Source organism: Panthera pardus, unplaced genomic scaffold (assembly GCF_024362965.1).
Source record: "Panthera pardus isolate Hobbes unplaced genomic scaffold, ASM2436296v1 HiC_scaffold_18, whole genome shotgun sequence".
NCBI lineage: Eukaryota > Metazoa > Chordata > Mammalia > Carnivora > Felidae > Panthera > Panthera pardus.
Genome location: NW_026526743.1, coordinates 13277759 through 13304054, shown reverse-complemented (window position 1 = coordinate 13304054; position 26296 = coordinate 13277759). Strand labels below are relative to the sequence as shown.

Below are 26296 nucleotides of genomic sequence, written 5' to 3'. Positions count from 1 at the left end.
GGTTAAGAGGAGTTAAGCAGCTTGCTTACATATAAGAACTGAATCCTGTGTGTTGAGCACAGAAGTTACAAGGTGTTGGGACTGACACAGTGTGTGTTCCATGAAGCTTATATTTAGTGTGTGGGGGGGAGGGGAGCAGCCATTAAGGCAGGTAATTTATTTTTAGGTTTGGTTGTAAAAAGATTAAAGCAAAGTTAACAGAATATAGAAAATTGGCAGCGGTTTATAACGAAGGCGGCCTTTCTCAGATTGGATAACCAGTGAAGATTTTCCTGAGAAAGCGACGTTTGAATGGAGGCTGTACTGCTGATGTGCATAGATCTCACAGGAGAAAATGCTAGGCAGAGGGAAAGACAAGCTTTCACCCCTTGGGTCAGGAATGAATTTGGTATCATCAGAGACCTGTGTGGCAGGAGCAGAGAGGGAGATAAGCCACTTTGCACAGGGACATGCAAATGACACATGTAGAAAGTGTGGGAGTCAGGATTCAAAGGCAGCTGGCTGGCCTCTGAGGGCTTGGCTCTGCCCTTAATCCTCTGAGGGAAGTACTCATGGAGGAGCAGTCCTAAGAAGATGAGGAATTCAAGGATTTAAAGGACAGGAGTCCTTTGTGTGTCTTGGGATCGAGTTGTTGAGCTCTTGGCTGGGTTATTAGGGGTGCAGTGGATAGTTGGGGAGGGGGATTGTGACCTTCCCCTGCCTAAAGATAACCAGGAGAAAGGCAGCACTAGAGAAGAAGTGACAGTGTTTTTGGAAAAATGTGTCTGGAGGTTAGGCTACGGAAGAGAAGATTTGGGGACCGTGCTTACTCCTTGGGGCCTCAGGGAGAGCTGGGGGCAACATTGCAGGGGCCTGACGGTGACTTGGCTTATAGAATAACCCTGACAGTTGGAGCTGCTGTAGATAGGGGTGGGGTGGCCCCGGGAGGTCGTGAGTCTTCTCTATCTCTGTAGGCATCTAGCATCCACCGGGCAGGAAGCCTTTGAGAGGGAGCAGATGTCTGGGCTCCAACCTCTGGGAACCTGGGCTCCCGGTGGAGCAGTAATCTATCTCCAGGTGGGAATTGGAGGCTGGGCCTAGGAGGGTGCCAGACGCTGTGAATACTTCTTTCCATTTTTCTCTCCGTGAAGTGTCACCGGAACGTTACAACTATGGCACCTCCAGCTCTTCCTCAAAAAGGACAGAAGGCAGCCGCCGTCGCCGTCGCCAGTCAAGCAGTACCTCAAATGCCCAGCAGGGTCAATGGGAGACAGGTGAGCCTAGGCCGGTGGGCAAGATGGCAGCGTCCCTTTCTTCCTTCTGAACCCTGATGAACCCGCTCCATCCTGGCCCATTAAGGAAGGGGACCAAGGGGTCATTCTGTCTCCGCATTCCTTTGTGTGTATGTGTGTGTGTTTATTCTACAAAAGTATGTGTCCAGAAGCAATGAATGGAATTGTTTGTTGTGGTTTTATAGTTCATCTGAATGACCTCACGTGGTGGGTATTCTTCACGTGGCTGTCTTTGCTGGATACCTTTCTGGGATTTACTCGTGTCGAGGACCTTTAATTGGTTGCTTTTAATTGCCGTGCCAATTCATTTATGCAGCCTCCTCTTTCCTAGTTCCTGAATTATTCAAATATAACTTCAAACATACAGAGAAATTGAAAGATGGATGCAGTGAACACGCTCCTATCTTTCACCTCGATTCAGTAATTTTAACATTTTTGCCACTTAAAAAATTTTTTTTTTTTTAGTGTTTATTTATTTCTGAGAGAAAGCACGAGCAGGGGAGGGGTAGAGAGAGAGGGAGACACAGAATCTGAAGCAGGCTTCAGGCTCTGAACTGTCAGCACAGAACCTGACTTGGGGCTCAAACTCATGAGCCATGAGATCATGACCTGAGCCAAAGCTGGATGCTTAACTAACTGAGCCACCCAGGTGCCCGTACACTTTGTCACTTTTGCTCTATGTGCATGTACATGTACACGTAATGATGGGTTTTTAGTTGAACTCTTTGAATGGAAGTTACAGCCATCGGGACACTTTCCGTTTAAATAGCAGGCATTTTTTGAGAATAAGGAGAATGTTCTAGGCCACTTCCAGACCGTTATCACACCTGAGAAAGTAAATAGTAATTCTCTGATATCCTAATGGTTCATTTTCAAATCTCCCCAAGAGTGACTCTACTTTCAGGACTCACTCATAGTTGAGTTTCTCTGCTTTGAATTATTATGTCTCCTTAATCTCTTAGTTTAGAACCCAAACTTCTCCCCAACTGTGTATTTGTTTCTTTTCTTCCCATGACATCCGTCACCTTATTGACCTGGTCAGGCCCGTTGTTTTGTAGAATGTCGCGATTGTTTCAGGAAGTGCCTGATAATTTCCTGCTGGTGTCATTTAACTGGTTCCTTTGTCCCCTGTATCTCCTGTGACGTGGGAAGCCACTCCCCCCCTCCCCCCCCCCCCTCCCCAATACTCACACCAGGAGACAAGTGTGGCAACAGCCACTGGGCATTGTTTATAGTTTATAAGTTGAAACTTGGGTAATTTCCAGGAGTAATAGCTTAGTGAGGTAAAAGTAAGGTGCAAAAAGAAAAAAAAAAAAGTGGGTCAGGAGGCTTGGTTAGATTCAGGTTACATGTTTTTGGCAGGAATGTTCCTCAGTCGATGCTGTGTGCCTCACCGTGGAGTGCATCAGGAAGCTTAAGGTCTGCTTTTCTTGCTGTGAGGGGGAAGTTTGATCACTTGCTTAAGGTGCTGTCTGCCGTATTTGTCCTTTATAAAGGCACATTGTCCCCTTTCACGGTTAGTAAATAACCTATGGGGTGACACTTGGGCACATCCAGCTCCCCAGCAGTATCGCCCGTGGGTTTAGCATGCACTGTTGATCTCTGCCTGAACTGGTCATTACATTGGTGTTCACAAAAGGATGATTTTCTTACTGTTTTTTCAATGTCTATCAGCTGGCATGTAGTCTTTCAAGAGTTTTTCTGGGGCGCATGGGTGGTTCAGTTCGTTAAGCGTCCGACTCGATCTCAGCTCAGGCCTTGATTTCAGGGTCGTGAGTTCAGGCCCTTTGTTGGGCTCTGCACTGGGCATGAAGCTTACTTAAAAAAAAAAAAAGTTTGTCTTTTCTCTCTCTCTTGTCCTGAGGGGTGGGGGAGTGTCACTATGGACTCATGTGTTATTATTTATTTACTGGGTTAGAATATGTTAGTCATTCTTACTGATGTTCAGATTGACTAGCTCCTACTGTCTTTTTGATTTGCTTCCATCATTCTTTGGGCTTCCTGCTCTGTGCCACTGTAAGGCGTCCTGGACTCAGCTTGTACTTTTCTCTCTCCAGCCCTGCAATCTGCTGTTTCCAGAGGCCTGGTTTCTTTTAGAGGCACTGGCATGTAGAGAGCAAGACTTGGGTGCCGAGTAGGCACATTTTTCTGGGTTCTTTTAGTGAACAGGGTTAAAGACTGCTTTAAAAAAAAATTCCTATTTGGGGCAACTGGGTGGCTCAGTCGGTTAAACGTCAGACTTCATCTCAGGTCATGATCTCACAGTTCATGAGTTCGAGCCCCGCATCAGGCTCTGTGCTGACAGCTTGGAGCCTGGAGCCTGCTTAGGATTCTGAGTCTCCCTCTCAGTCTGCCCTCCCCAGCTCTCTCGCACTCTGTGACTCTCTCAGAAACAAAAACAAAAAGAAAAAACAAAAAAAACCTATAAAATTTTAAAAATAAAAAAAAAATTTCTATTAGTGTTTTCAATTCAAAATTAACATTACGAGGATTTTTTCTTCACATTAAAATTTTTGTTTCTTTGTTTTCAAAAAAATTTTTTTAAGTTTATTTTGAGAGAGAGCGAGTACAGGAGGGGCAGAGAGAGAGAATCCCATGTAGGCTCCACGCTGTCAGTGCAGAGCCCAACTCGGGGCTCGATTTCAAGAACTGTGAGATCACGTCCTGAGCCGAGATGAAGAGTCGGATGGACGCTGAACAGACTGAGCCACCCAGGCCCCCTTTAGAATTTTGGTTCTTAATAACATTGGGAAAATGGATTTATTTGCTTCATTTTACAACAATCATAAAATAGCTTTGAAAATATGACGTCAGTACCACTGCTGACTACATCTACTGAACGAAACATACCATTTATTTGTGGTTCTTCCTGTCCTAGGAGTATATCCCACTGAGAGTTTATACAGGCAGAATGTTCTTCCAAGTTACTTGAAATAATTCTCTCGTTCGTGTTACTAATTATATGTATATGTGTTTATATATATATGTGTGTGTGTGTATATATATGTGTGTGTGTATATGTGTGTGTGTATATATAGGTATACATATATATATACATATATATATATATATATACACATACACAGCTAGATTCGTTTGTTTCTGTTTAATTTTATGGTTGGTGTTATTTTGGTCTCTTAAATTTTTAGAATATGTAAAACGGTTATATGACTCAAAAGTCAAAACTAAGGTACATAGGAAAGATGTTCTTAGAAGTATCATTTCCAGTGTTGCCCCCACCCCCTCGTGAATAGGTAACCAATTTCACTATTTCCGATTTATCTTTGGTGTTTTGTGTTATAAAAACAGCAAGTATGTATGTATTCTTGTTTTCTCTTTTTTTAACGTAAAATGTAGCAAATTATAGCCACTTACATTATATTTTACTTTATTTCACTAAACAGGCTACTCCGGGAAGTTACTCTGTACTACTTGTCAGATATTTACATTATTTTCACATTTAGATAGTTATAAACAATGCCCCAGTGGCTTGTTTCCTGGTGTGAGTGTGCAGGGGTTTCTTCAGGGTCAGATGTGGGACTGCTGAGGGGTGGGGTGTGCTCTTCTGAATGATGCTAGGTTATACTTACTGGTTATGTATTTTCCTTTTTTAATGTTTATTTTATTTATCTTGGGAGCGAAAGAACACGGGTGAACACGGCAGGGGCAGAGAGAGAGGGAGAGAGAGGATTCCAACCAGGCTTCGCGCTGTCAGTGCAGAACCCGATGCGAGGCTCGAACTCACAAACTGTGAGATCATGACCTGAGCGGAAATCAAGAGTCGGATGCTTGGGGCACCTGGGTGGCTCAGTCGGTTAAGCATCCGACTTCAGCTCGGGTCATGATCTTGTGGTTCGTGAATTTGAGCTCCGTGTCAGCCTCAGACCCTGGAGCCTGCTTCTTCAGATTCTGCATCTCCCTCTCTCTCTGTCTTCTGCTCACACTCTGTCTGTCTCTCTTTCAAGAATGAATAAATAAGCATTAAAAAAAAGAAAAAGAGTCAGATGCTTAACTGAGCTACTCAGGTGCCCCAACTGTTCATCTTATGGACAGGGCCACTGAGGTTCAGGAAGCAGAGGGGCTCACCCAGGGTCTCATGGCATGGAGACCAGCCTTGAGCTCTTCTCCAGGCGCCTGCCTCAGTGCTCTGTTATCCTGGTCTCAGCATGCCCTGTCTTTCCCTCCTCAGGTTCCCCACCGACCAAGCGGCAGCGGCGGAGTCGGGGCCGGCCCAGTGGTGGTGCCAGACGGCGGCGGAGAGGGGCCCCAGCCACCCCCCAGCAGCAGCAGGAGCCAGCCAGACCTGCCTCAGAAGGCAAAGTGACCTGTGGTAGGTGTCTGCGGGCCTTGGTGAATGCATGCACGGAGCCTGTGACAGGCTGCACACAGGGTGGGAGAGACAGGCACTCGTCTGGAGTGTGGCACACCTAGTGGGTAGGCAGTGGCTTCTGTCTTTCTGGACTCGGATGTCCTTTCTGTTATTATCTTGCTTGTTTATGTCTGGTCCGGAGTTGAAAGATCACAGGTGCTACCTTCTCCAGGAAGCCTTTGCAGACCACTCCCTGCTCTCAATTTCATTTGCTTTTTCAGTAAATGTTTTCATGGGTTTATGTATTTTACAGTCTTTTCTTCTGCAGTGGTGGAATATCGCACAGGGGAAAATGAGGATCCTGGGACAGGCGGCCAGGTTCATTTCTTGGTCTTGGCACTTAAATAGCTTGTCTGACCTTGGGCAGGTGGCTGAACTCTTTTGTGTAAGATGAGGCTGACAGTGGTGATTTTCAAGTAGGGTTGTGGCGAGAGAAAATGAGTTAAGCCGGTAATACATTCACAGCAGCGCCTGGCCTGGGGCCCATGCTGTGCGCTGCTTACCAGTTTGTGCCTCTTCATGCTGTTACTGTGCAGTGTGCTTGGGACAGGAATAGCAGTGAGGTCCCTGCCCTTGGGGAGGCGACCTTCTAGTAGGGCGACAGATCAGTGGAACTGAAGCTCACTTTATAGATAGTGCCATGAACAGAGGGTGGGGAGTGGGTGGAGGAACCCGGCTGGAGCCGAGCTGCTGGGCCCAGCAGGCCTTGGAGTAGATGGGAGTTGGGATTTTATTCCATATGGCGAGTGTTATGTAGGGTTTTCAGCAGAGGATTGGGGTGCCCTGATACTTGGTCTTGACGGAACTCCTACTCCATCTGGAAGATCAGTTAATAAACGACTTACGATTTATAAAGGACTTAGACCCGTGCTAAGCGTATAGGGCACGCTCTGCCAGGATGTGTTAAGTAATTTGAACAAAGAGGAAGCAGAGAATTGAGTAAAGAGGCTGCACAGCCTGAGCAGGTGAGGCTGAAGGTCTGGCCCGGGGAAGTTCTGTTACGGAGAAGGGGTGGACTAACAAGGCTGCCTGGGCCTGCAGGTGTGCTGGGTGGGATGGGGTGTAGGGGGGAGATTCGTGCTTAGACTTTGGCTTTGAGAAAGTCTCCCTGGTCCTAAGGGGAGTAGACGGGTGCGGGTGGGCTCTCTCTCTCTCTCTCTCTCTCTCGCTCGCTCGCTCAGCCCACACCACTCTGGTTCCTCCTCCCCCGAGTGTCACATGAGGCTGCAGATACCTGCGCTGAGTGCTGCCGGGAGGAACAGACCAATAGAGCCAGCCAGTGTCCTCCAACAGCCCCCAGCTTGTGGGGGTGGCTGCCCGGTGTGACTCTTCTTCGAGGCAGGCAGTAATTACCAGAGCCCCCCAGAGCTACCTGGCTGGCAGAAGGAGTCACTGCCTCTTAGGGAGCCTGCTGAGCAGAGGCTGGGGAAGGGTCTCTAGTTGGCAGCAGAGGCTGGGGAAGGGTCTCTAGTTGGCAGCAGAGGCTTCAGGTCTCTTCCCTGAGGGCAGGGCTGTGGCAGGGAGGTGCTTACATAGGGTGTGGCTGGGGCTTGCTGGGAGGACTGTAAGCAGGTCTGACTGCTGACTCACTGGGCAGGGTGGGGCTGGAGGGAGGCCCTCCCCAGTAGGGCCCTGGTTGTTGGTTGTTTCCTCTGAAAAAGCAGGGATGGCTCACCCTTTTTTTTTTTTTTTTTTTTTTTTTTTAGTGTTTATTTATTTTTGAGAGAGAGAGAGAGAGAGACAGCACGAGTCGGGGAGGGGCCAAGAGAGAGAGGAAACACAGTATCGGAAGCAGGCTCCAGGCTCTGAGCTGTCAGCACAGAGCCAGAAGTGGGGCTCGAACCCTCGAGCTGTGAGATCATGACTTGAGCCAAAGTTGGACGCTTAACTGACTGAGCCACCCAGGCGCCCCCGGGATGGCTCACCTTTAACAATGTCTAATACCAAGGGTGGAAGGAGGCGCTTCCAGACCCGAGTGATCTGCTGTTCTTGTCCCCTCCTGTTGTGTGAGAGCTATGGGGGTTAAGCCCTAGTCAGCTGCCCTCCCGAGAGGGGTAGAACTAGACTAAACTCTGTTTCCAAAGGGGAGCGACATCTGGAGTATCCTGGGTTTGGACACAGGACCTCTTTAGTTTCCATTCTTTCAGAGACATCCATTGGGCACTGTGCTGGGCATGCTAGTCACTTGGCCCTGAATTCTCAAGACAGCCCTGAGGTAGGGGTGATAGCCCCGACCGGGCAGAGTGGCAGGGTCAGTTCCTTCTCTTCTCCCACGTGTGTTCTCAGAGCATTTACTGCATGCTCGGTACGGTGGGGATGGCAGACGCTTGTGCTCACAGGGTGCCTGGTTTGGTGGCAGGAGACAGAAACTTCAGGTGGTGACTGAGAGAAGGAAGGGCAAGGGGTGGGGAGTGATGGGAAATGCAGTTTAAGAGGTATTTTCAAGGGAGGGTCGTCTCAGAAGCTCCCTTGGAACAGACCGAGTGAGCATGTAGATGATTGGGAAAGAGGGTTATATATACAGGACAGCAGGTGCCAAGGTCTGAGTAGGAGTGAGCTGGTGGTGATGAAGGGATGGTGAGGAAGCTGGCGAGGCTGGAGTCAGGAGCAAAAGGAGACAGCTAGGAGGTGAGGCCGGGAGAGGTGGTGGGGCCCATCCTGCGGGGCCAGCAGCCATGGGCCAGGGCTTTTGTTTATTTTTTTTTTTCATTTATTTTTTTTTAAAGAACATTTTTAAAATGTTTGTTTATTGATTGTTTTTTAATGTTTATTTTTGAGTGAGAGGCCAAAACACGAGTGGGGGAGGAACAGAGAGAGGGAGACACAGAATCTGAAGCAGGCTTCAGGCTCTGAGCTGTCAGCTCAGTGGCCCTGTCCATAAGATGAGCAGTTGGGGCGTCTGGGTGGTTCAGTTAAGCATCCGACTCTTTTTAAAAAAAAACACAACTTTTTTTTTTTTTTTAACGTTTATTTGTTCATTCTTGAGAGACAGAGTGTGAGCAGGGGAAGGGCAGAGAGAGAGGTAGACACAGAATCTGAAGCAGGCTCCAGGGTCTGAGTCTGACACAGGGCTCAAATTCATGAACCGCAAGATCATGACCTAAGCCGAAGTTGAAGTTGAACTCTTAACCGATTGAGCCACCCAGGCACCCTGGTGTTTTATTTATTTTTGAGAGAGCGAGCACAAGTGGGGGAGGTGGCGGGCATCAGCGGGGTGGGGGGGGGACGACACACAGGATCTGAAGTGGGCTCTGTGCTGACAGCTGGATGTGGGGCTTGGACTCATGAACCGTGAGATCATGACCTGAGCTGAAGTCGGACGTTCATCTGACTGAGCCACCTTGGTGCCCCTCGTTTCTTTAAATGATGGAAAGCAACCAGAGGATTTGAGTGACAGGATGAGCTTTGCTTTTTTCCCTGTTTTCTGTGGAGAAGGTACAGAGGCAGATACGCCAGCGTGATGAACCTTGTCCCTCTTTCACCTGGTTTCAGCAGCTGTCAACTCATGGGTGATCTTGCTGCATCATCCGTGTTGTTTGGGAGTCAATTTCAGGTGTCTTGTTATTTCATCTGTAGATTTTCCACTGTGTACTTCTAAAAGATCAGAATTCCTTAAAAAAAAAAAAAAAAATACCACACCAAAAAAACCCTGTCTAATTGGCGCTCTTAAGATCCAGTTGTCTCATGAGTGCTGGCTCTCCTAACCCTCTCCTGACCTCAGAGATTTCCCCATCTTGCCGTTTTCTTTCCCTTGTCCCCCTTGCTTTGTAGTTGTTGAAAGTAGTTCTGTAGTTTGACAGTTGCATCCTGCGGTAGAGGGATTGAATGTGTTCTCCTATTGTCTGTATTTCCTGAAAATTGGTGGTCAGGTCTGGAGAGGTCTGATCAGATTCTGGTTTGATGTTCTGTTGTATTTTCAAGCTCGCTTCCCAGGTGGTATCATGGCCTTCCATCAGGAAGCAGGTAGCGGCTGCTGATTTTGTCTCTGCCGTTGGTGGCAGCCTCTCCTTATTGTTCAGTAGAATCTTAATGTTTGACATGTCTCAGGGAAGAGACTAAAGCAAGGGATGGGGTGCCACCGTGTCCAGAGGAGGATGGTGCTGGCCCTGGAGTCTGGTGACCGGTCTGAGGTGACCACACCCCTCTGCATCTCCAGGGCCTCCTTTGTAAAACCAGAACCTGCTGGGAGTCCCCTCCCGTTTCCCTTGGCGTCTCATTCTGCCCCAGAAGGGAGGGGCAGGAGGACGAGGGGGCGCTGGGGCCCACCTGCGTACGGGAAGCCAGAGCATCTCTGCTCACTAAGACAGTGTAGCCACAGCCTCTGCCCTGGGGGCAGGGAGCCTCTGCACAGCTGCCCTAGTGGAGAGGGACTGTGGCCAGAGGAAACGACTTGGCCGCACGGGCGCCAGACGGTCTTTGAGCCTTGCTCCTCCTCAGTGGCGCACCTGGGCCAGGCAGTCCGTTTCTCTGCACGTCTGCTGCTTCTGTTATGGCCCAGCCACCTTTGGCCTTCCCTGACTCCTGCCCTGGCCCTGTTCCTGACCCCCCTGCTGCTTCCGCAGTGCAGCTGGAGTCGTCTTGGCGTGAGGTCACGTCCTTCCTGAGGCCCTCCGAGGGCTCATCATGTGCCAGGCACTGGCCTCCGCTCTTGACTTTCATCCAGCTGTGTCATCCCCAAAGCGGCCCCACGGAGAGCAGGTGCTGGTTTTATGTAGGAGGGCCTGGAGGTGCGGAGGGGTGTGGTCACCTTGGGAGGCCGGCCGGGGACTCCCTGCTCCACCGGGTTCGGCCCCGCCCAACCCGCCCCTTCAGTCGTGCCCTAGTGCCCTTCTCCTCGAGGTCCTGCCACACCGACCCCAGCCTGTGAACACCTCAAGTGCATTTCCTGCTTCCGGACTTGGCGTGCGGGCCATGCTGTATTCCGGGAATGCTGCTCTTCACTCTCCTGGTTTTTCTCTCTCGACCTACTTGCTCTTCACATTTTACTTCCAGTGTCATTTCCTAGAGAGGGCCTGTCTGATCACTGCCATCTAAATTACACCTCGCTCTAATTTTCTCTCGTGGCCCTTGGCATGTCTTTTAATTCCAGGTTTCTATATGTCGTTGTGTGAGAGGCAGCAAACAGGACAGGGGTAGTTAAGAGCTCAGGCTCTGGAGCCAGGCACCCCAGTTGGAATTCCAACCCTGCCATTTCCTGTCTGTGTGGCCTTAGGCAGGTGATTCATCCTCTGTGCCTCAGTTTCCCCATCTGCAGAAAGGAGGTAATAGCACTGCCGTATGAGGTCGCAGGGATAATCAGAGGCTTAATAAATGTGACACGTGTGTGCAGGCTGTGGTAAATACTATGTATGTGTCAGCTGTTGCCCTTCAGTCATTTCGGTGAGGACTAAAGGAAAGACTGAGCTTGGTGCCCATGATTCAGGGCCAGGGACAGAGAGGTGGCTCACGTACTGTGTAGGTCTCCTTTTTCCTCATGGAGTCTCCTTGTCCTCTTTCTCTGTGTACCACACTCTCGTGTTCCAGACCCGAGGTTGGACTGTGGTCTGGTGAAGGATTTCCTCGCTTGTCAGTGGGGATGAGGAAAGTGCTGTGGGGATTTGGGGCCCATGGTTGGGAGAGCCCTTGGGTAGGACCTGGCCCATGAGAGGTGCTCTTTAACTGGGGTTCCGTATCTTCCAGGCCCACTTGTGGCGGGGGGGATGCACATCACGCCAGCATTCCTGGCACTTTGTAAATATATCTGTTGAATGAAAGAATGGATGGGACACACACTAGTCCATCCTGGTCCTGTTGCCCCTCCACCTGCCATGGGTGGGGGATAGGCTCTGGGTGAACAGTTTCTGCCATGGGTTGAGTGCCGATCTGTGCTGAGGAGAAAGGCGATCTGGGAGGATTTCACCTGCATAGGATGTGCGGTTCTGTGGGCTGGGACTTGCTGGGCGAATGGGTGTTGCAGGGCAGAGGAGGTGGACAGGTCGTTGTGTGAGTAAGGCTTGTGTTGGGGGCACTGCCCTTGTGCCTGGAGGGCAGGGGATGGGGGAATGCAGCCGGGACCGAAGGAGCAGAAGAGGTTGACTTGGGTCCAAGTGAGAGAGGGCCAGGCCTGGGCAGGGGCTGTGGGCTAGAGAGGTGGGTGTTGAAATCGCAGTTCCTGTTTCTGGGTGCCTTCTGGGTCCTAGGCCCTGGGGCAAGTGCTTCATGAGTCGCTTTATTTAACCCTCATGACCACACCGTGCGGCAGGGGCCTCTTGTTTGTCTGTTTATGTTTTTCAGATGGGGAAACTGAGGCTCAGAGAGGTGAGGTCACATGTCCAAGGCCCCACAGCTAGAGAGTGGCAGAGCCGGGACTCGCCTCAAGGTCTGTCGGACTCCGCCACCTGGCTCCGTGCCTCTGCCACTGAGCTTCCCTGTGTGGCCTTAGACAGGTGCTGCTCCTTCCAGTCCCCTGCTCCCTGGCCCCCACCGACTGAAGGCATGGTCAGACACTCATGGGAGGCAAGGATGTGGGCCCAGAGGTCTTAGGTGGTTTGTAGGTGGAGGGGGCTGGGTCTTGGTGCTGTGGGAAGTCCTAGGGGCCGAGGCCAGGTAGGTTTCCTTGGGCCTTGAGCTGAGAGGGTGAGGTTCCCCTCCAGGCCGAAAGAGGAAGGGTTTGGGGTTTGGGGTGGGAAGAGGAAGTGGGTGGTACTGAGAAGTCATCTGGGGGAGCAGAGACCTGTCTTCCACCTTGTGCTCTGTGGCTGACACTGTGAAAGGTAAAGGGAGTTGGGGACATGGCCCTCCCCCTTCCAGAGCTTCAGTTTCCTCATCCGTCGAATGGGTTGACGGCCCCTGCCCCCCAAGGCTGATCCTGTTCAGTGGCCTGGCCTAAAGCATTTGGCACATTGGAGCTTCTGGCGGCTGCTGTTCTTGGAGCACCTGTCAGGCACGGCTTACTGTGCTAGCTGGTCCTTTTCCGTCCATTGCTCTCTTTTTAATCCTTTTAACAATCTTTCAGAGTCGGAATTCCCCGTTCAGGTAAGAACCTGGGCTCAGAGAGACTGTGACTTGTCCCAGGTCACACAGGTGGTGCCTGGAGGCTCTTGGGTTAGAATCGTCTCCGTGGACCCGAAGCTGTCCTCTGGGGCACCGGAGGCTCAGTGACCTCCGTGGAGGGCTGCCACTCCCCGGCCAGGTGACCTGGGGCAAATCACTTCACTTCTCTTTGCCTCCATTTGCTCACCTGTAAATTGGGGTGATAGCAGGGCCTGCTACATGGTGTGTTTGTGGATTAAATAAATTCGGAGTGCTTGTTGTCTTTTCCAGCTCCTAGCTGATCCTCAGGGCAGCCGTGTTGTGTGGGGAGGAGGTTCTGTTAGTAGCCTGAGTCACGGGTGGGAGTTCAGTAATCCCACAGGGAGGTGACATGCCTGAGGTCACATTTACAGGGCCAGTCTAGGAAGTCCCAGGTCCTGTGCCCTGTGCGGAGCTGCCACCTCATTTGGGCAGATGTGGGCGGGGTTCTAAGCGATAGCAGCGCGACTCAGGCTGGCCTGAGCACAGAGGGAGTGGATGGTAGCTGAAAATCCAGGTGTTCCCAGGGCTCGCATGGGGAGCTCCGTGTTTCCGTCTCCTTCAGTGATTCTGAGTAGGCCTCGTGCTCTCTCCCCTCTCGGTGGCCGAGTGACCTCCCGCAGCTTCGGGCTTACGGCCCACTATCTCAGCCACCTCTGAGGGAAGAGAGCGCCTGCTACCAGTCGAGCCAGCCCAGTCTCAGCCTGGAGATTCCTGGGCGGTGCTCACTGGGTGGATGGGTGCCGGCGATGCGGCTGGCCCTGCAGGAGTGTCCCTGAAGGCAGGAGGGGGTGAGGCTGGTTGTCTCAAGGCAGGTCCTTTAGTTCACGTGTTGATTCTTTCACGAGTATACATCGAGCACCCACCGTGTGCCACAGGGCTGCACAAGTGAATGAAACAGTCCCTTCGGGGACTCGGGGGCGGCAGGGAGACAGGTGGTAAACGTGACGGTATAAAGGAAAGTGCAGAGGAGGTTAGAAAGTGATATGTGCCTTGGGAAGAAATGGAGCAGGGTCTGGGAGACTGGACATGTTGGGGGCCAGGGTGATGGTGGTAAAGTTTTAAGTAGGTTAGATGAGGCCTCGATGGGAAGGTGGCATTTGAAGGAGGAGAGGGAGCAAGTCCTGTGAAGACGGGCAGAGCAGCTCCAGCCAAAGGAGAGGCAGGGCTGGGCAGAACCTGCCTGGTGGGGGGGCGGTGCAGCAGGGCACTGAGGCTGGAGTGGAGCACGTGAGGGGAGGGGAGGTCGCCAGGTCAAGAGGTAACAGAGGCCAGGCCACAGGAGGGAAGCCATATGAGGGTGTCACCCGTACTTGGGTGTGGTTATCAGAAGGGGGAAGGATGTGGGGAGGTGCAGTGCAACCCATGGTGGGGTGGGAGGAGCCTGTTGGAGGAGGCTCGACGGTGGGAGGAAGGGTTGCGGTCCCCCTGGTCCCATTGCGCAGTATCAGTGTGTTGGCTCCTCCCTGACCAGTCGTTCCTTCCTCCGCAGACATCCGGCTCAGGGTGCGAGCAGAGTACTGTGAGCACGGGCCTGCCTTGGAGCAGGGCGTGGCATCCCGGCGGCCCCAGGCGCTGGCCCGGCAGCTGGACGTGTTTGGGCAGGCCACCGCAGTGCTGCGCTCCCGGGACCTGGGCTCTGTGGTGTGTGACATCAAGTTCTCGGAGCTCTCCTATCTGGACGCCTTCTGGGGCGATTACCTGAGTGGCGCCCTGCTGCAGGCCCTGCGGGGCGTGTTCCTGACTGAGGCCCTTCGTGAGGCCGTGGGCCGGGAGGCTGTCCGCCTGCTGGTCAGTGTGGACGAGGCCGACTACGAGGCTGGCCGGCGCCGCCTGCTGCTGATGGAGGAGGAGGGAGGACGGCGCCCAACTGAGGCCTCCTGATCCTGGACCTGGAAGGACTGAACCCACCTCCCAGCCTCCGGGCCACTTTCTCCCCCGGAGGACATCCATCTCTGCCCCTAGAGGACTGTCACTCCAGCAGCTCTGAGGACTGGACAGATGGCCTGGCCCCTTGACAGCCTCTCCCACAGGATGTGGGCTCTGAGGCCTAAACCACTTCCACCTGAGTTTTCTTCCCAGCCTTCCCCCAACCCTACCCCCAGGTGTGTCCCCTCAGCTGCAGGAGGCCAGGGGCACAGGCATGCAGACCGGAAAGGAGGGAGGCACATCTACACATTCACCAAAGGCCCCCTTCACACCGTGTCCCTGAACCTGGGCTTTGTGCACACATGCACACTGCCCCCTCTGGAATTTCCCCTGGCTGCCCTGGCCTGCTCCACACATGTCTTTGGCCTCAGGGCTTCTCTCTCAGGATCTCTGATTTTACTGCCCCCAACCCTGGACTCCAGCACCGCTGGGCCCTGGGGCTAGGGTGCACATGGGGCCTGCTCACCTTGCCCTCACATCTCCACAGCCGGCCAGGGCTCTGCCCAGCTTCCGTACACAGACCTGGCTCCACATCCTCCTGCCCCCCCAGAGTTGGACGTGCAGACTTGGACATGGACCTGCACCCAGCGTGTCACACCGCAGTGCATGTCACACCACAGTGCAGCAGCATTAGACCAAGTGTGTTGTTGCCTATGGGGCCAGGATCAGAAACCCAACTTCCTTCTCAGAAAGGGAAGGCAGAGGCTTGGGGCTGATGGGAAAGGCCTTTTATAAATGGCGCCAATAAAACTGCCCTGGACTGGGGCTTAGGGTGGGCATCGAGACTCCCTAGGACTCTTTCTTTACGGGCTGGAGGAAGGAGCCGATGACGTCCTGGGCCCAGTACCCATCCTGGAGTTCCTGGCCCAGTATCAGGCTAGAGGAAGGGCAGGAGGCCGGAGTGTCATCTGCCGCTGCTGCCAGAGGCTTGCCTGCCTCTCTGGGCCTCAGTTTCCTCATGTGTCAAAGGAAATACTGCCTTGGGGTCATACCTCTCTCAACCCCGTTTGCACATGCTTGGCCCTTGGATGTTCCTGGGAGTACTAACCAGTGTTAATTTTATTCACTGAGGTGGGCTAGATCTCTAGCCCAAAGCTTTGGAAAGCGAGTGGATCATGAGCCACAGTTCTCTGCCTGGAATCCCTGTCCAGATGGCGCCTCATGCCTTCTGAACAGTCCTCTCCTAAATCTGGACCTGCATGCTTCCTCCTGAGGCCCAACACTTCTTCCTGCTGCTGTGGCTACAGGAGGTTGTGGCCTCCTGTTCTTTCCCCACCCCTTGTTTAAGGGCTTAGGAACTCAGGTTTCTTAATACCCCATGTTTTCCTTACTGCGTGGGAAGGGAACCAGGGCTGAGGGTGGGGTGAGAGGGGTTGGGCCGGGACTGCTAACATTTCATGGGGGGTGGGGGGCTCCTGTTAACATTTGGGAACCTGGACCCCTGGCCTCCGTTGGTGTGTAGGAGCAGAGTGGCAAGTCTAGGAGTTGAGTCCTGTCCAGGAGTCAAGACCTGGTCTAGCTAGTGGCTATGTGACTTCAGACTGTCATACATCTACCCTCTCTGAGAGGGAGCTTAGGTCTGCTGGACACCCACTCAAGTTCTATTATCCCCATTTAAAAAAAAAACCAAAACACTATTTTTGAGAGTGTGAGTAGCGGAGGGGCAGAGAGGGGGGATGGGATCCTAAGTGGGTTCTGTGCTGACAGCAGCGCCCCCCTTCTCCATGCGGGGCTTGAAATCATCATGAACCGTGAAATCATCTGAGCTGAATTCTGACGCTCAACCGACTGAGCCTCCCAGGCACCCCTTTACCCCCATTTTTGACAGAAGACGGGCTTCAGAGAGGGGAAGTGCCTCGCCTAGAGGATAGAAAACAACTGTGCTCCAGAGCGTCTTTCCTCTAGTGGACGGCAGGTTGGGGAGACGGGTGGGGGGATTTCCACACCCCTTCCCTCCGGTTCGGGGACCCTCCTTGGTCTGGGCGGGAGTAGGTTCTCCGGTATTTGGGGCTTTCCGTACTTGGGAGTGGAAGCTGCTGCTGGTCCTGCCTCTGCTGCGCCAAATCGCGGTGTGCCTCTCCATCAGGCTTTGAAGCGTGTGTCTCCGCCCCTTATGAATGATGGACCCCGCCTCCTAGCTGGAAGAGATTCGGGCCCAGTCCACGCGTCAGTTCCGCGGCACAGGCCCTGCCCATGCTCCGCCCATCCCTAGTCTTCAGGCCCCTCCCACTCCACCCACGTCAGCCGGAGGTCCGCCTCCTTCGCTGGCACGCGCGTGCCCGAGGTAGGGACGCCTAACCGCGAGGCCGCTGGAGCCCGCGCAGGCGCAGTGCATGCTAGGAGCCGGCGGTGGCGGGAACCTTGAGCTGTCTCGCGCCTCCGGAGCCTCTCAAAGCGCGTCCGCTGTGGAGCTCGCCTGGACTTGCCAGAGCCAGCGCCGGGCACCGGTGGTGACCGACACACCCTTGAGGCCCAGAAGTGAGTCAGACCCAGGCCATAAAGACAACCCAGGGAGATCAAAGAGCTTCAGGAGTGGAGAAAGATTCCGTGGGGCAGGGCACGGACAGGCTGCGACCAGGAGAAATAGGGGCCTGTGGGAGCTCAGAGGAAGGTAGTCCATGGTTTCACAGACGAGAGGAGCCTGGAGCTGGCTCATGAAGGATGAATAGGAGTTCCACCGAATGACAGAGAGTTAGCGTTCCAGCAGAGAGAACAGGCCCTGTGAAGGCCTTTAGGGAACATTCCTGAATGGGATGTAGAGAGACAGATGGACACAGTCAGAGGTAAGTGGCTGTGCAGAGTCAGACGCCCCTTCATTTTCACAGCTGCCATCTGCCCCTCCCCCTCCCTCCCGCCCAGCCTGGCGACCGATGTCAATTACAGTACAATTACAGTGGAAGCTGGTAATGTGAGGCGGGCCCCGTGTGTCTGGGGCGTGGTGGCGCGCGTGTCCCCAGCCCTGCGCCGGCCTCTGCCGGGGCCCCTGACAACGCTCTGGCGGGGTGGTGGCCCCGGGGAGCTCCTGTTCTGATGGGGGTGGGCAAGCTCTGGTCACCCAGAGCGGGCAGTGACCGAATGAGCAGCAGAGGCTGGGGGAGCCCAGAGGGCCCTGAGTGGAGGGCCTCAGGAAGGCTTCATGGATTGGACCCCGGCTCATTCTATTAAAAATGACCACCACCACGATACATTTCAACTGTGAAAGATAACATTCCGAAAAGTACATACAACAGGTAGGTGGTGTTAGGAAGTTGTACAACACCTGCGCCTCTTACACTGAGAAATACATTGCCAGCACCCCAGCAGCCTCCCCCTCCCCCGCCCCCAGCCCCCTGCTGTCATGTGCTGCCTCCTGATCACAACCCCCTACTTCCCCCAGCTGGGAACACTATCCTGGGTTTTACAGTCATAATTCCTTGCCGGTTTTTTTTTTTTTTTTTTTTTTTTTTTTGCTAGTTTTATGTCACTCAGCGATGTAGTTAACTTTCTCTCTTCTTGCACTTGCTATAAAATGGAATCGTATACAGTATGTCTTCTGTCATGTCTGATTTCTTTTGCTCAGTGTTGTTTGTGAAGTTCTTCCACGTGTTCGTAGTTGGTTCAGTTTTTATGAACATCCCACAAATAAGTACTTCATGCGTTGCACTGTTGATGGACATTCAGGTTATTTCCAGTTTGGGGCTGTTATGAATAATACTGCTGTGAACATTCATGTGCATGGTTTTTGGTGAACAAATGCTTACGTTTCTGTAGGGGTATGACTGCAAGTGGAATTGCTGGACATGGGTATGTTCAGCTTTGGTAGATCCTGCTTGTATGAGTTTCCTATGGCTGATGTAATAAATTGCCACACATTTGGTGGCTTAATACAACAGAAATGTATTCTCTCTAGTTCTGGAGGCCCAAGGTCTAAAATCATTTTCACTGGACTGAAGTCAAGGTGTTAGCAGACCCATACTCTCTCCAGAGACTCTAGGGAGGAGTTTGCTTTTTGCCTCTTCCAACTTCTGGTGGCTGCCAGTATCCCTTGGCTTGTGGCCACATCGCTCCAATCTCTGCCTCTGTGGTCACATTGCCTCTTCTTCTGTCTGTGACATATCTCCCATGACCTCCCTCTTATAAGGATACATATGATGGGATTTAAGGACCATCCAAATAATCCAGGGTAACTCTTCATCTCAAAGTCCTTACTTAACCACATCCGCAGTCTTTTTGCCACATACAACAATCACAGATTCCAGGGATTAAGCTGTGGATACCTTTTGGGGACATTTTGCAGCCTACCATATCACCAAACTATTTTTCTAAAGTGTTTGTGCCAGTTTACTCTCCCACCAGCACTGAATGAGAGTTCTCTTTGCATCGTCTCTCTCTTTTTTAAAGTTTATTTTGAGAGAGAGAGAGAGAATCCCAGGCAGGCTCTGTATTGTCAGTGCAGAGCCTGATGTAGGGCTTGATCTCATGAACTGTGAGATCATGACCTGATCTGAAATTGAGTTTGATGCTTAACTGACTGAGCCACCCAGGCACCCCTGTCTTTGCATCCTCTCTTTACTCATCCTCGCCAACACTTGGTACTGTCAGACACTTTAATTTTGCAAATCTGATGAACAGTGTGGTGTCATTGTGGTTTCTTTTTCTTCCCCTTGATGGCTAATTTCTGCTCATTCTTGAATGAGGAGTAGGGAGTCTTTAGGTGGATAGAATGGGCAAGGATATTCCAGATAGGTGAAATAGCACGTATGAGACCTCAGGGAACACGTGTTTTGTTTTTTTAAATTTTTTTTTAACGTTTATTTATTTTTGAGACAGAGAGAGACAGAGCATGAATGGGGAAGGGTCAGAGAGAGAAGGAGACACACAGAATCCGAAACAGGCTCCAGGCTCCGAGCTGTCAGCACAGAGCCCGACGCGGGGCTCAAACCCATGGACTGCGAGATCATGACCTGAGGTGAAGTCGGATGCTCAACCGACTGAGCCACCCAGGCGCCCCAGGAAACATGTGTTTAAATTGAATAAGAGGTCTTTTGTAAGGCACTAGGTTATTAAAAGAGAGTGCAGAGAAATGAATGGAACAAAGTCGAATAAGATGGTCATATGAGGCTCTGGCTGGGCAGAGAAGGGAGAGAAACCAGGAGGGGTCTGGCCAGCTGGCACCAAACAAAACAGAGGATCAGGGGAGTGGAGCTCTCTGTGAGTTAATGCTGCCGGTGTGATGGCAGAGGGGGCCTGTGGGCCTGGAAGGCAGGTTCTGGGATCAGACTGCAAGATCCTGGATTCTGAGCATGGAAAACAATACTGGGTTGTGGTTAAAACCAAGGCTTTTAAACTTGGGACCCAGAGAGTCCTGGGTGTTAGCATCTCCCTCGACCTCCTGGCCCTGCCACTTTACTAAATGTCACCCAGGACTCTGTTCCTTTCCAGACCTCCCCAGTCATTCAACAGTCATTTACCAGTGTATACTTCTGTTCTAGCTACTACAGGATGGGTCAGATCCATTGCCTCCGTTGACAAGCTCTGGCTTCGTGGCGGATATGATCACTGGGGACATCTCAAAGGGACATACAAGGGGCTATGGGAGCTTAGGCGTGGCAGACACTGATTCTAATCTGGCTTCACAGAACTTGGGCTTCCTAGAGGCTTATGCCTTCTACCATCCTCTGTGCCACTTCCTCATTGACATCTCTTGGCTCTCTGGTCACTTGCCCTCATTCCTGAAGACTCTAACACCGCCTCGTAGACTGTATCTCTACCCATGCCACCATCCTGCTGGGATACTTAACCTTCCCGTGATGACCCATCCTTCCAGCCTCTTGATCTCTTTCCACCTCATCTCTGCTGACCTCGATCCCACTCCAGCCATTCCCTCCCGTGACCACACCTTGGACTTAGTCACTACTTAGAAGTGCAGTGCGCATAGTGAACATTTGCTGAGCACTTATCCCACATGCCAGGCCTGGTGCCGAGTGGTTTACACGTGCTTACCCCTCACAAAAACCTGTAAGGTTGGTATTAGTAGCCTCATTTTAAAGGTAAGGATACACACTCGGGAAGGTGAAGTCACTTCCCTGGCTGACACATAGGGCTGGGATGCTAACACAGGACACTCTGGGTCCCAAATTTAAAGGCCCTGGTTTTAGGGGTGTCTGACTAGCTCAGTTGGTAGAGCATGTGACTCTTGATCTCAGGGGTGTAAGTTGAAGCCCCACGTTGGGTGTGGGGATTACTTAAAAAAATAGTATCTTTAAAACGAAACCAAACAGGTTGGATGGGGGAGATGGGTGATGGGCATCGAGGAGGGCACTTGTTGGGATGAGCACTGGGTCTTGTATGTAAGCCAGTTTGACAATACATTATATTAAAACAAAAGAAAACAAAAAGCCTGGTTTTAACCACCACCTGGTACTGTTTTCCATGCTCAGAATCCAGGATCTTGCAGTCTGATCCCAGCACCTGCCTTCCAGGCCCACAGGCCCCCTCTGCCATCACACCGGCAGCATTAACTCACAAACAGCTCCTCTCCCCTGATCCCTCTGTTTGGTGCCAGCTGGCCAGACCCCTCCTGGTTTCTCTCCCTTCCCTGCCCAGCCAGAGCCTCAGATTAGACTATCTGATCTCTCTCACCAGCTCTCTAACAGTCAGGGTCCCAGCAGGAAACAGAGGGCATCACAGCTGGGATTTTGAAGATAATTTAATGAAGGAACTATTTGCAGAGGTGTGGGCAGGGTTGAGGGAACCAACAAGGGAGGAGAAAGCAGCAGGAAGCTGTCACCACCCTTAGGTCTGCAGGGGTAAGGAAAGGAAATGGTATTACCGGAGCCCGGTGAGAGCCATGGAACATGCCCGAGAGGTGCTGAAGTTGTGGAAGGTACAGCCCCTGCCAGAAACAACGGTACTGACAGAGATCTGGGAGCAGGAGAAGAAATATCCAGAATGATGCTTTCTTCTCCCACTCTAACATCCTGCCGGTGCTTCTATGGAGGACCCAGTTAGATGTCAGGGGGCAGGGGAGCCCAGGTGATGTTGTCCATGTGGGTAGAGAAGGGTGGAGAGTGGACCTGGAAGGGCAAATGACCAGCACACTCTGGATTGCCTTACACCTTGGCCTCCTGCCTCATCTAGCAGCAGAGCCCCAGCCTTGGTCCAGGCGATTGACACTGGCTCAGAGAAGGATGGTGGCAAAGTAGTGCATATGGGTGCCAGTCCAAATCTTGGTCAGCCTCTCTGTCAGTCACCACTCTCCCATGAGTATCCCCTGACCCTACCCTTCCTGTCTCAATAAATACAATGAAGGCAAATCAGTTGTCATTTCCTTCAGCTTCCTATTCAAACCTATAGGTATCCACACCCAGATTTACTTCACTTCTCCAGGCTGTGTTCCAGCCCAGCTTCACCTGTGCATCACCCAGCCGTCATGACTCCCAGGGTATTACTCCGTCATTTTTCCCTTCTGTTTCGACTGCCCTTCCTTCTCTCTCCTCCCTCTTAGCCTATAAATATGTCCAAGTTTCTGCCGCCTTAAAAACTAACAAAAAGCCTCTACCTCCAGTGCCTGTCCTTTTTCCCCCTCCTCATCCCATCCGACATTCTTGAGAGAACACGTATGAGTTAGGGTTCTTTGGCTGCAAGCAACAGAGACTGACTCACGCGAACTATAAGCAAGCAAGGAATCGATTAGAAGGAAATGACGGTGGCAAGCACACATGAGGGAGGAGAGACTGCAGAGCCTCGCTTCGGAAGGGACTCGAATCAGGGCTGTGGCAGCGATCGAGATGGCAGGAAGGAATCACCGTTTCCTCAGGGCCCTGGATGCTGCATGAATCAGCCTCCAACCAGGATCCAGCGTCAGGTCACGTAAGCTCATGATTCAAATTCCAGGGGAGAGCCTCTGATTGGTGCAGCTTGAATCACATGGCCTCCCCTTGGCCTGTGGACAGCTGGGCACCCTGACGGACAGTCTCATGGAATCGGATCTGGTAGGCCATGGGTGGTTACTCAGAGAAAAATCAGGGAGCTGTCATGGATGAGGGGGAAATGGATGCCGGACAGGTAGAAACAGTGGATGTCTGTGACATCCTGCCTTTGCTCACCAGCCCCAGCCTTCATCTCCCACTTGAGCCTCAACTCACTGAAACCATTTGCACTGAACTTGTTAGTGACATTCTCTTGCCAAATCCAAGGACGTTTTTCAGTCTTTATCTGCAGTGTTTGACTCCATTGACCAGTACCTCTCTCTTGAAAAGCTTTCTTCCCTCGGCTTCTGCACAACAAATCAACCTGTAAGACAGCATTGCAGAACAACAAACATTTATTATCTCATAGTTTCTGTGGGTCAGGACTCCACGAGCGGCTTAGCTGAGGGGTTGTGATCTCGTCTGAAGGCTCGGGTTGTGTGTGGGGCGGATAGCATGCCATAGTTTCCCCTCCGGGTGGGTGATCCAACCGAGGGATCAGGGAAGGGAAGGAGAGAGAGAGAGGAGAGAAGGGGAAAAAGATGTGCAAGCATGCACAGAACTTGTGGTCTTTTTATAACCTAATCTTGGAAGTGATAACCCATCACTTCTGCCATATTCTGTTCATTAGAAATGAGTCACTAGGTCCAACCCACACTCACGGGGAGGGGATTATACAAAGGCTTGATTACCAGGAGGCAGGGGTCACTGGGTGCCTCTTTGAGGCTGCTATCACAGCTTCTATGACGTGGCACATTCGTGGTTCTTCTCTCTCCCTGACAGCTTCTTCTCCGGTCCATATAGGGACTCCTCCTCTGCTACACATCTTTGAAATGTGACTCTCCCCTGGCTCCTTTCTTGGCCCATAGCTCTTCTCATTCCACATGTCCTTCCTGAGAGACATCATCCACCCACATGGGTTTAGCTATCACCAGTATGCTGATGATGTCCAGACCTTCAGCCTAGATTCTCTCCATGAATATTCTGCACTTGAAAATATCCTAATATCGACTGCAGAACTGGTATAGACCACTGGACCCAGCGCACGTCCCATGGGCACCTTAGACGTAAGAAAAGAACCTCTTTGAATAAGTTCTCTGCCTCCTTGTATTTTCTCCTATCTCAGTGAATGGCAACTTCATCCACCCAGTCATCCGGTTGAGAAACATGGCCACCATCCTTAACACCACCCTCTCCTTCACCCTCATATCCAAATGTAAAGCCTTGCTGACTTGATCTACCTCAAGGTTTTTCAAACCCGTCACCTGCTCTGTGTTGCTGGTAACAATGTCACAATATCAGCCTTTACCACCTCTGGCTTCCGTTATTGCAACAGCTTCCTGGTTTTCCTTGCCTCTACTCTTGTCCCCTCACATGCATCCTCTCAGAAACACAGAGCTGTCCTTGATGAAAACCCCCATGGCCTCTGAGATCAAAAGATGCTTAATGGTAGGGTACCATCCAGCCTTTCCAGCAGCATCTTTCTGTCACAGGTTTTACGTTAGCAACCTCACTGCCTGCCTGCCCACAACCTCCTCTTCCTCACACCCATGCTTTTGTTCATACTGTCCTCTCTGATTTTAATGCCCCTCCAACTTCAGGAGCATTACTTCCCCTTTAAAACTTAAGAAAATTTCTCCAGGCTGGTGTGTCCCAGCACATCATGTGTTTTGATTTATTGATATGCTTGTCTCTCCTACTAGGCCCTGAGCTCTTGAGGGCAGGAATTGTATTCTCTCCCTCTTGGAATCCCCAGCACCTTCCATAGAGGCCGCACTTATATGGGTACTCCAGCTCTGCATATTAAATGCATGAATGTAGGGGCGCCTGGGTGGCTCAGCCGGTTAAGCAGCCGACTTCGGCTCAGGTCATGATCTCGCGGTCCGTGAGTTCGAGCCCTGCGTCGGGCTCTGTGCTGACAGCTCAGAACCTGGAGCCTGTTTCAGATTCTGTGTCTCCCTCTCTCTGACCCTCCCCCGTTCATGCTCTGTCTCTCTCTGTCTCAAAAATAAATAAACGTTAAAAAAAAATAAATGCATGAATGTATAAACTGGAGATTTATGATAGCCTAGGATATACGAAATGGTTCTTCTTCTTAAAAAACAACAACAACAACTTTATTTCAAGTAGGCTTCATGCCCAGCGCAGAGCCCAACATGGGGCTCAAACTCATGACACTGAGATCAAGACTTAAGCTGAGATCAAGAGTCAGTTGCTTAACTGCCTGAGCCACCTAGTTGCCCCAAAAACGCTTTATTTTTTAAAGTAATTTCTATACCCGATGTGGGGCTTGGACTCAGAGATCAAGAGTCACGGGCTCTACCAACTGAGCCAGCTAGGCACCCCCTATGAAATGGTTCCTGAAGTCAAATGGAAGTTATCCAGGGGGAGAAGAGTGAGAAGGATATTCCAGTTATAGGGAACTGCATGTGCAAAGGGTAGGAGGTCAGAGGAAGCCAATTCTAGGAAGTCATGGTGGTCTGGTGTGGTTGGAGTATATGGTGTGTAGTGGGTGCTGACTGAAGCAGGAGGGGAGCCAGATACTGGGAAAGGCCTGAAAAACTGGTTAAGGAAGGTTTTGGCTTTCATCCTGTTGGCAATGGGGAGCCCTGAAAGAGTTTGAAGCAGGGAGTGATTTCATCAAAGCCATGTTGTAGAAAGATCACCCCGGTGGCCAGTGTGGAGGATGGACTAGAAAGGGCAGCTCTGGAGGCTGGGAGACCAGGTAGGAAGCAGGTCATCAGGCCGAGAAGGAGGTGTGGAGGCCTGAATGAGGGCCTGGAGGCAGGGATCACTGGAAGAGAAGAGGGGACAGATTTGAGAAATAGGTTGAATTTTGTGAAACTGTTGTTTTGTAAGAAAAAGCCAGTTGACTATTGGCAAGTTTTATATGGCTCATCTTAATATTAAGAAGATGAATGGGGGCACCTGGGTGGCTCAATCGGTTAAGTGGCTGACTTTGGCTCAGAGCGTGATCTCACGGTCTGTGAGTTCGAGTCCCGTGTCGGGCTTTGTGCTGACAGCTCAGGGCCTGGAGCCTGTTTCAGATTCTGTGTCTCCCTCTCTCTCTGCCCCTCCCCTGGTCATGCTCTGTCTGTCTCTCTCAAACATAAACAAACATTTTTTTTTTTAAAAAAAGGTAAATGAACTGGATGGGACTTTGACTTGGAGGTGAACGTGACAAATTGGCTGTCAAGGCTGGGGGCCGTTTTTCTGACTTGATTGCCAGGGTGGATGGAGGTGCCAGTATGGAGAGAGGAAACCCATATCAGGGTGGGGGTGGAGCATGGTGGGGAAGGCAGGGTGTTCAGGTTGGACATTTTGATTCTGAGGTGACTTTGGGACCTCCAGGAGGTGGCTGGATATCTGGTTCTGAAACTTAGGAGACAGGGATAGGATGAAGAAAAATTTGGGGTTGCCAGCTTAGAGAAGGCAGTTGTGGAAGGGGAAAATTCACCCTGCCTGAGCAGAGACAGAGCAGGAGAACCAAGAGAGTGAGCTTTCTTAGATGAAAAGAGGATTTTTCAAAGATGGTTGTGCCCGTGTGCTGCAGAGAAGGCAAGTCACATAGGACTGAAAAGCATCTGCTTGATTTAGCAAGAAGGAGGCAGTATGAGAAGGGGACAGTGATGGGAGTGGCCTGGACTGGGCTCTGGAGGGACAGAGTCTAGGCCTGGCTTTGGGATTGTCCCTTCATCCTCAGTAATGCATGGCTCTAGCCACCAGGG

General features: G+C 51.5%; 1 protein-coding gene across 4 annotated transcripts in view; it reads left to right on the top strand.

The window, feature by feature from the left end:
- Positions 1 to 15398, top strand: part of DEDD2 (death effector domain containing 2) — a 147715-nt gene extending 132317 nt beyond the window's left edge. For all 4 annotated transcript variants that reach the window (XM_053905888.1, XM_019434450.2, XM_019434448.2 and 1 more), the window contains exons 3-5: positions 1131 to 1253; positions 5461 to 5601; positions 14183 to 15398. In XM_053905888.1, coding sequence (XP_053761863.1) covers positions 1131 to 1253; positions 5461 to 5601; positions 14183 to 14574 — 656 coding nt within the window. In that variant the 3' untranslated portion in view covers positions 14575 to 15398. The remainder of the gene's footprint in view (positions 1 to 1130; positions 1254 to 5460; positions 5602 to 14182) is intronic.
- Positions 15399 to 26296: the final 10898 nt, after the last annotated feature.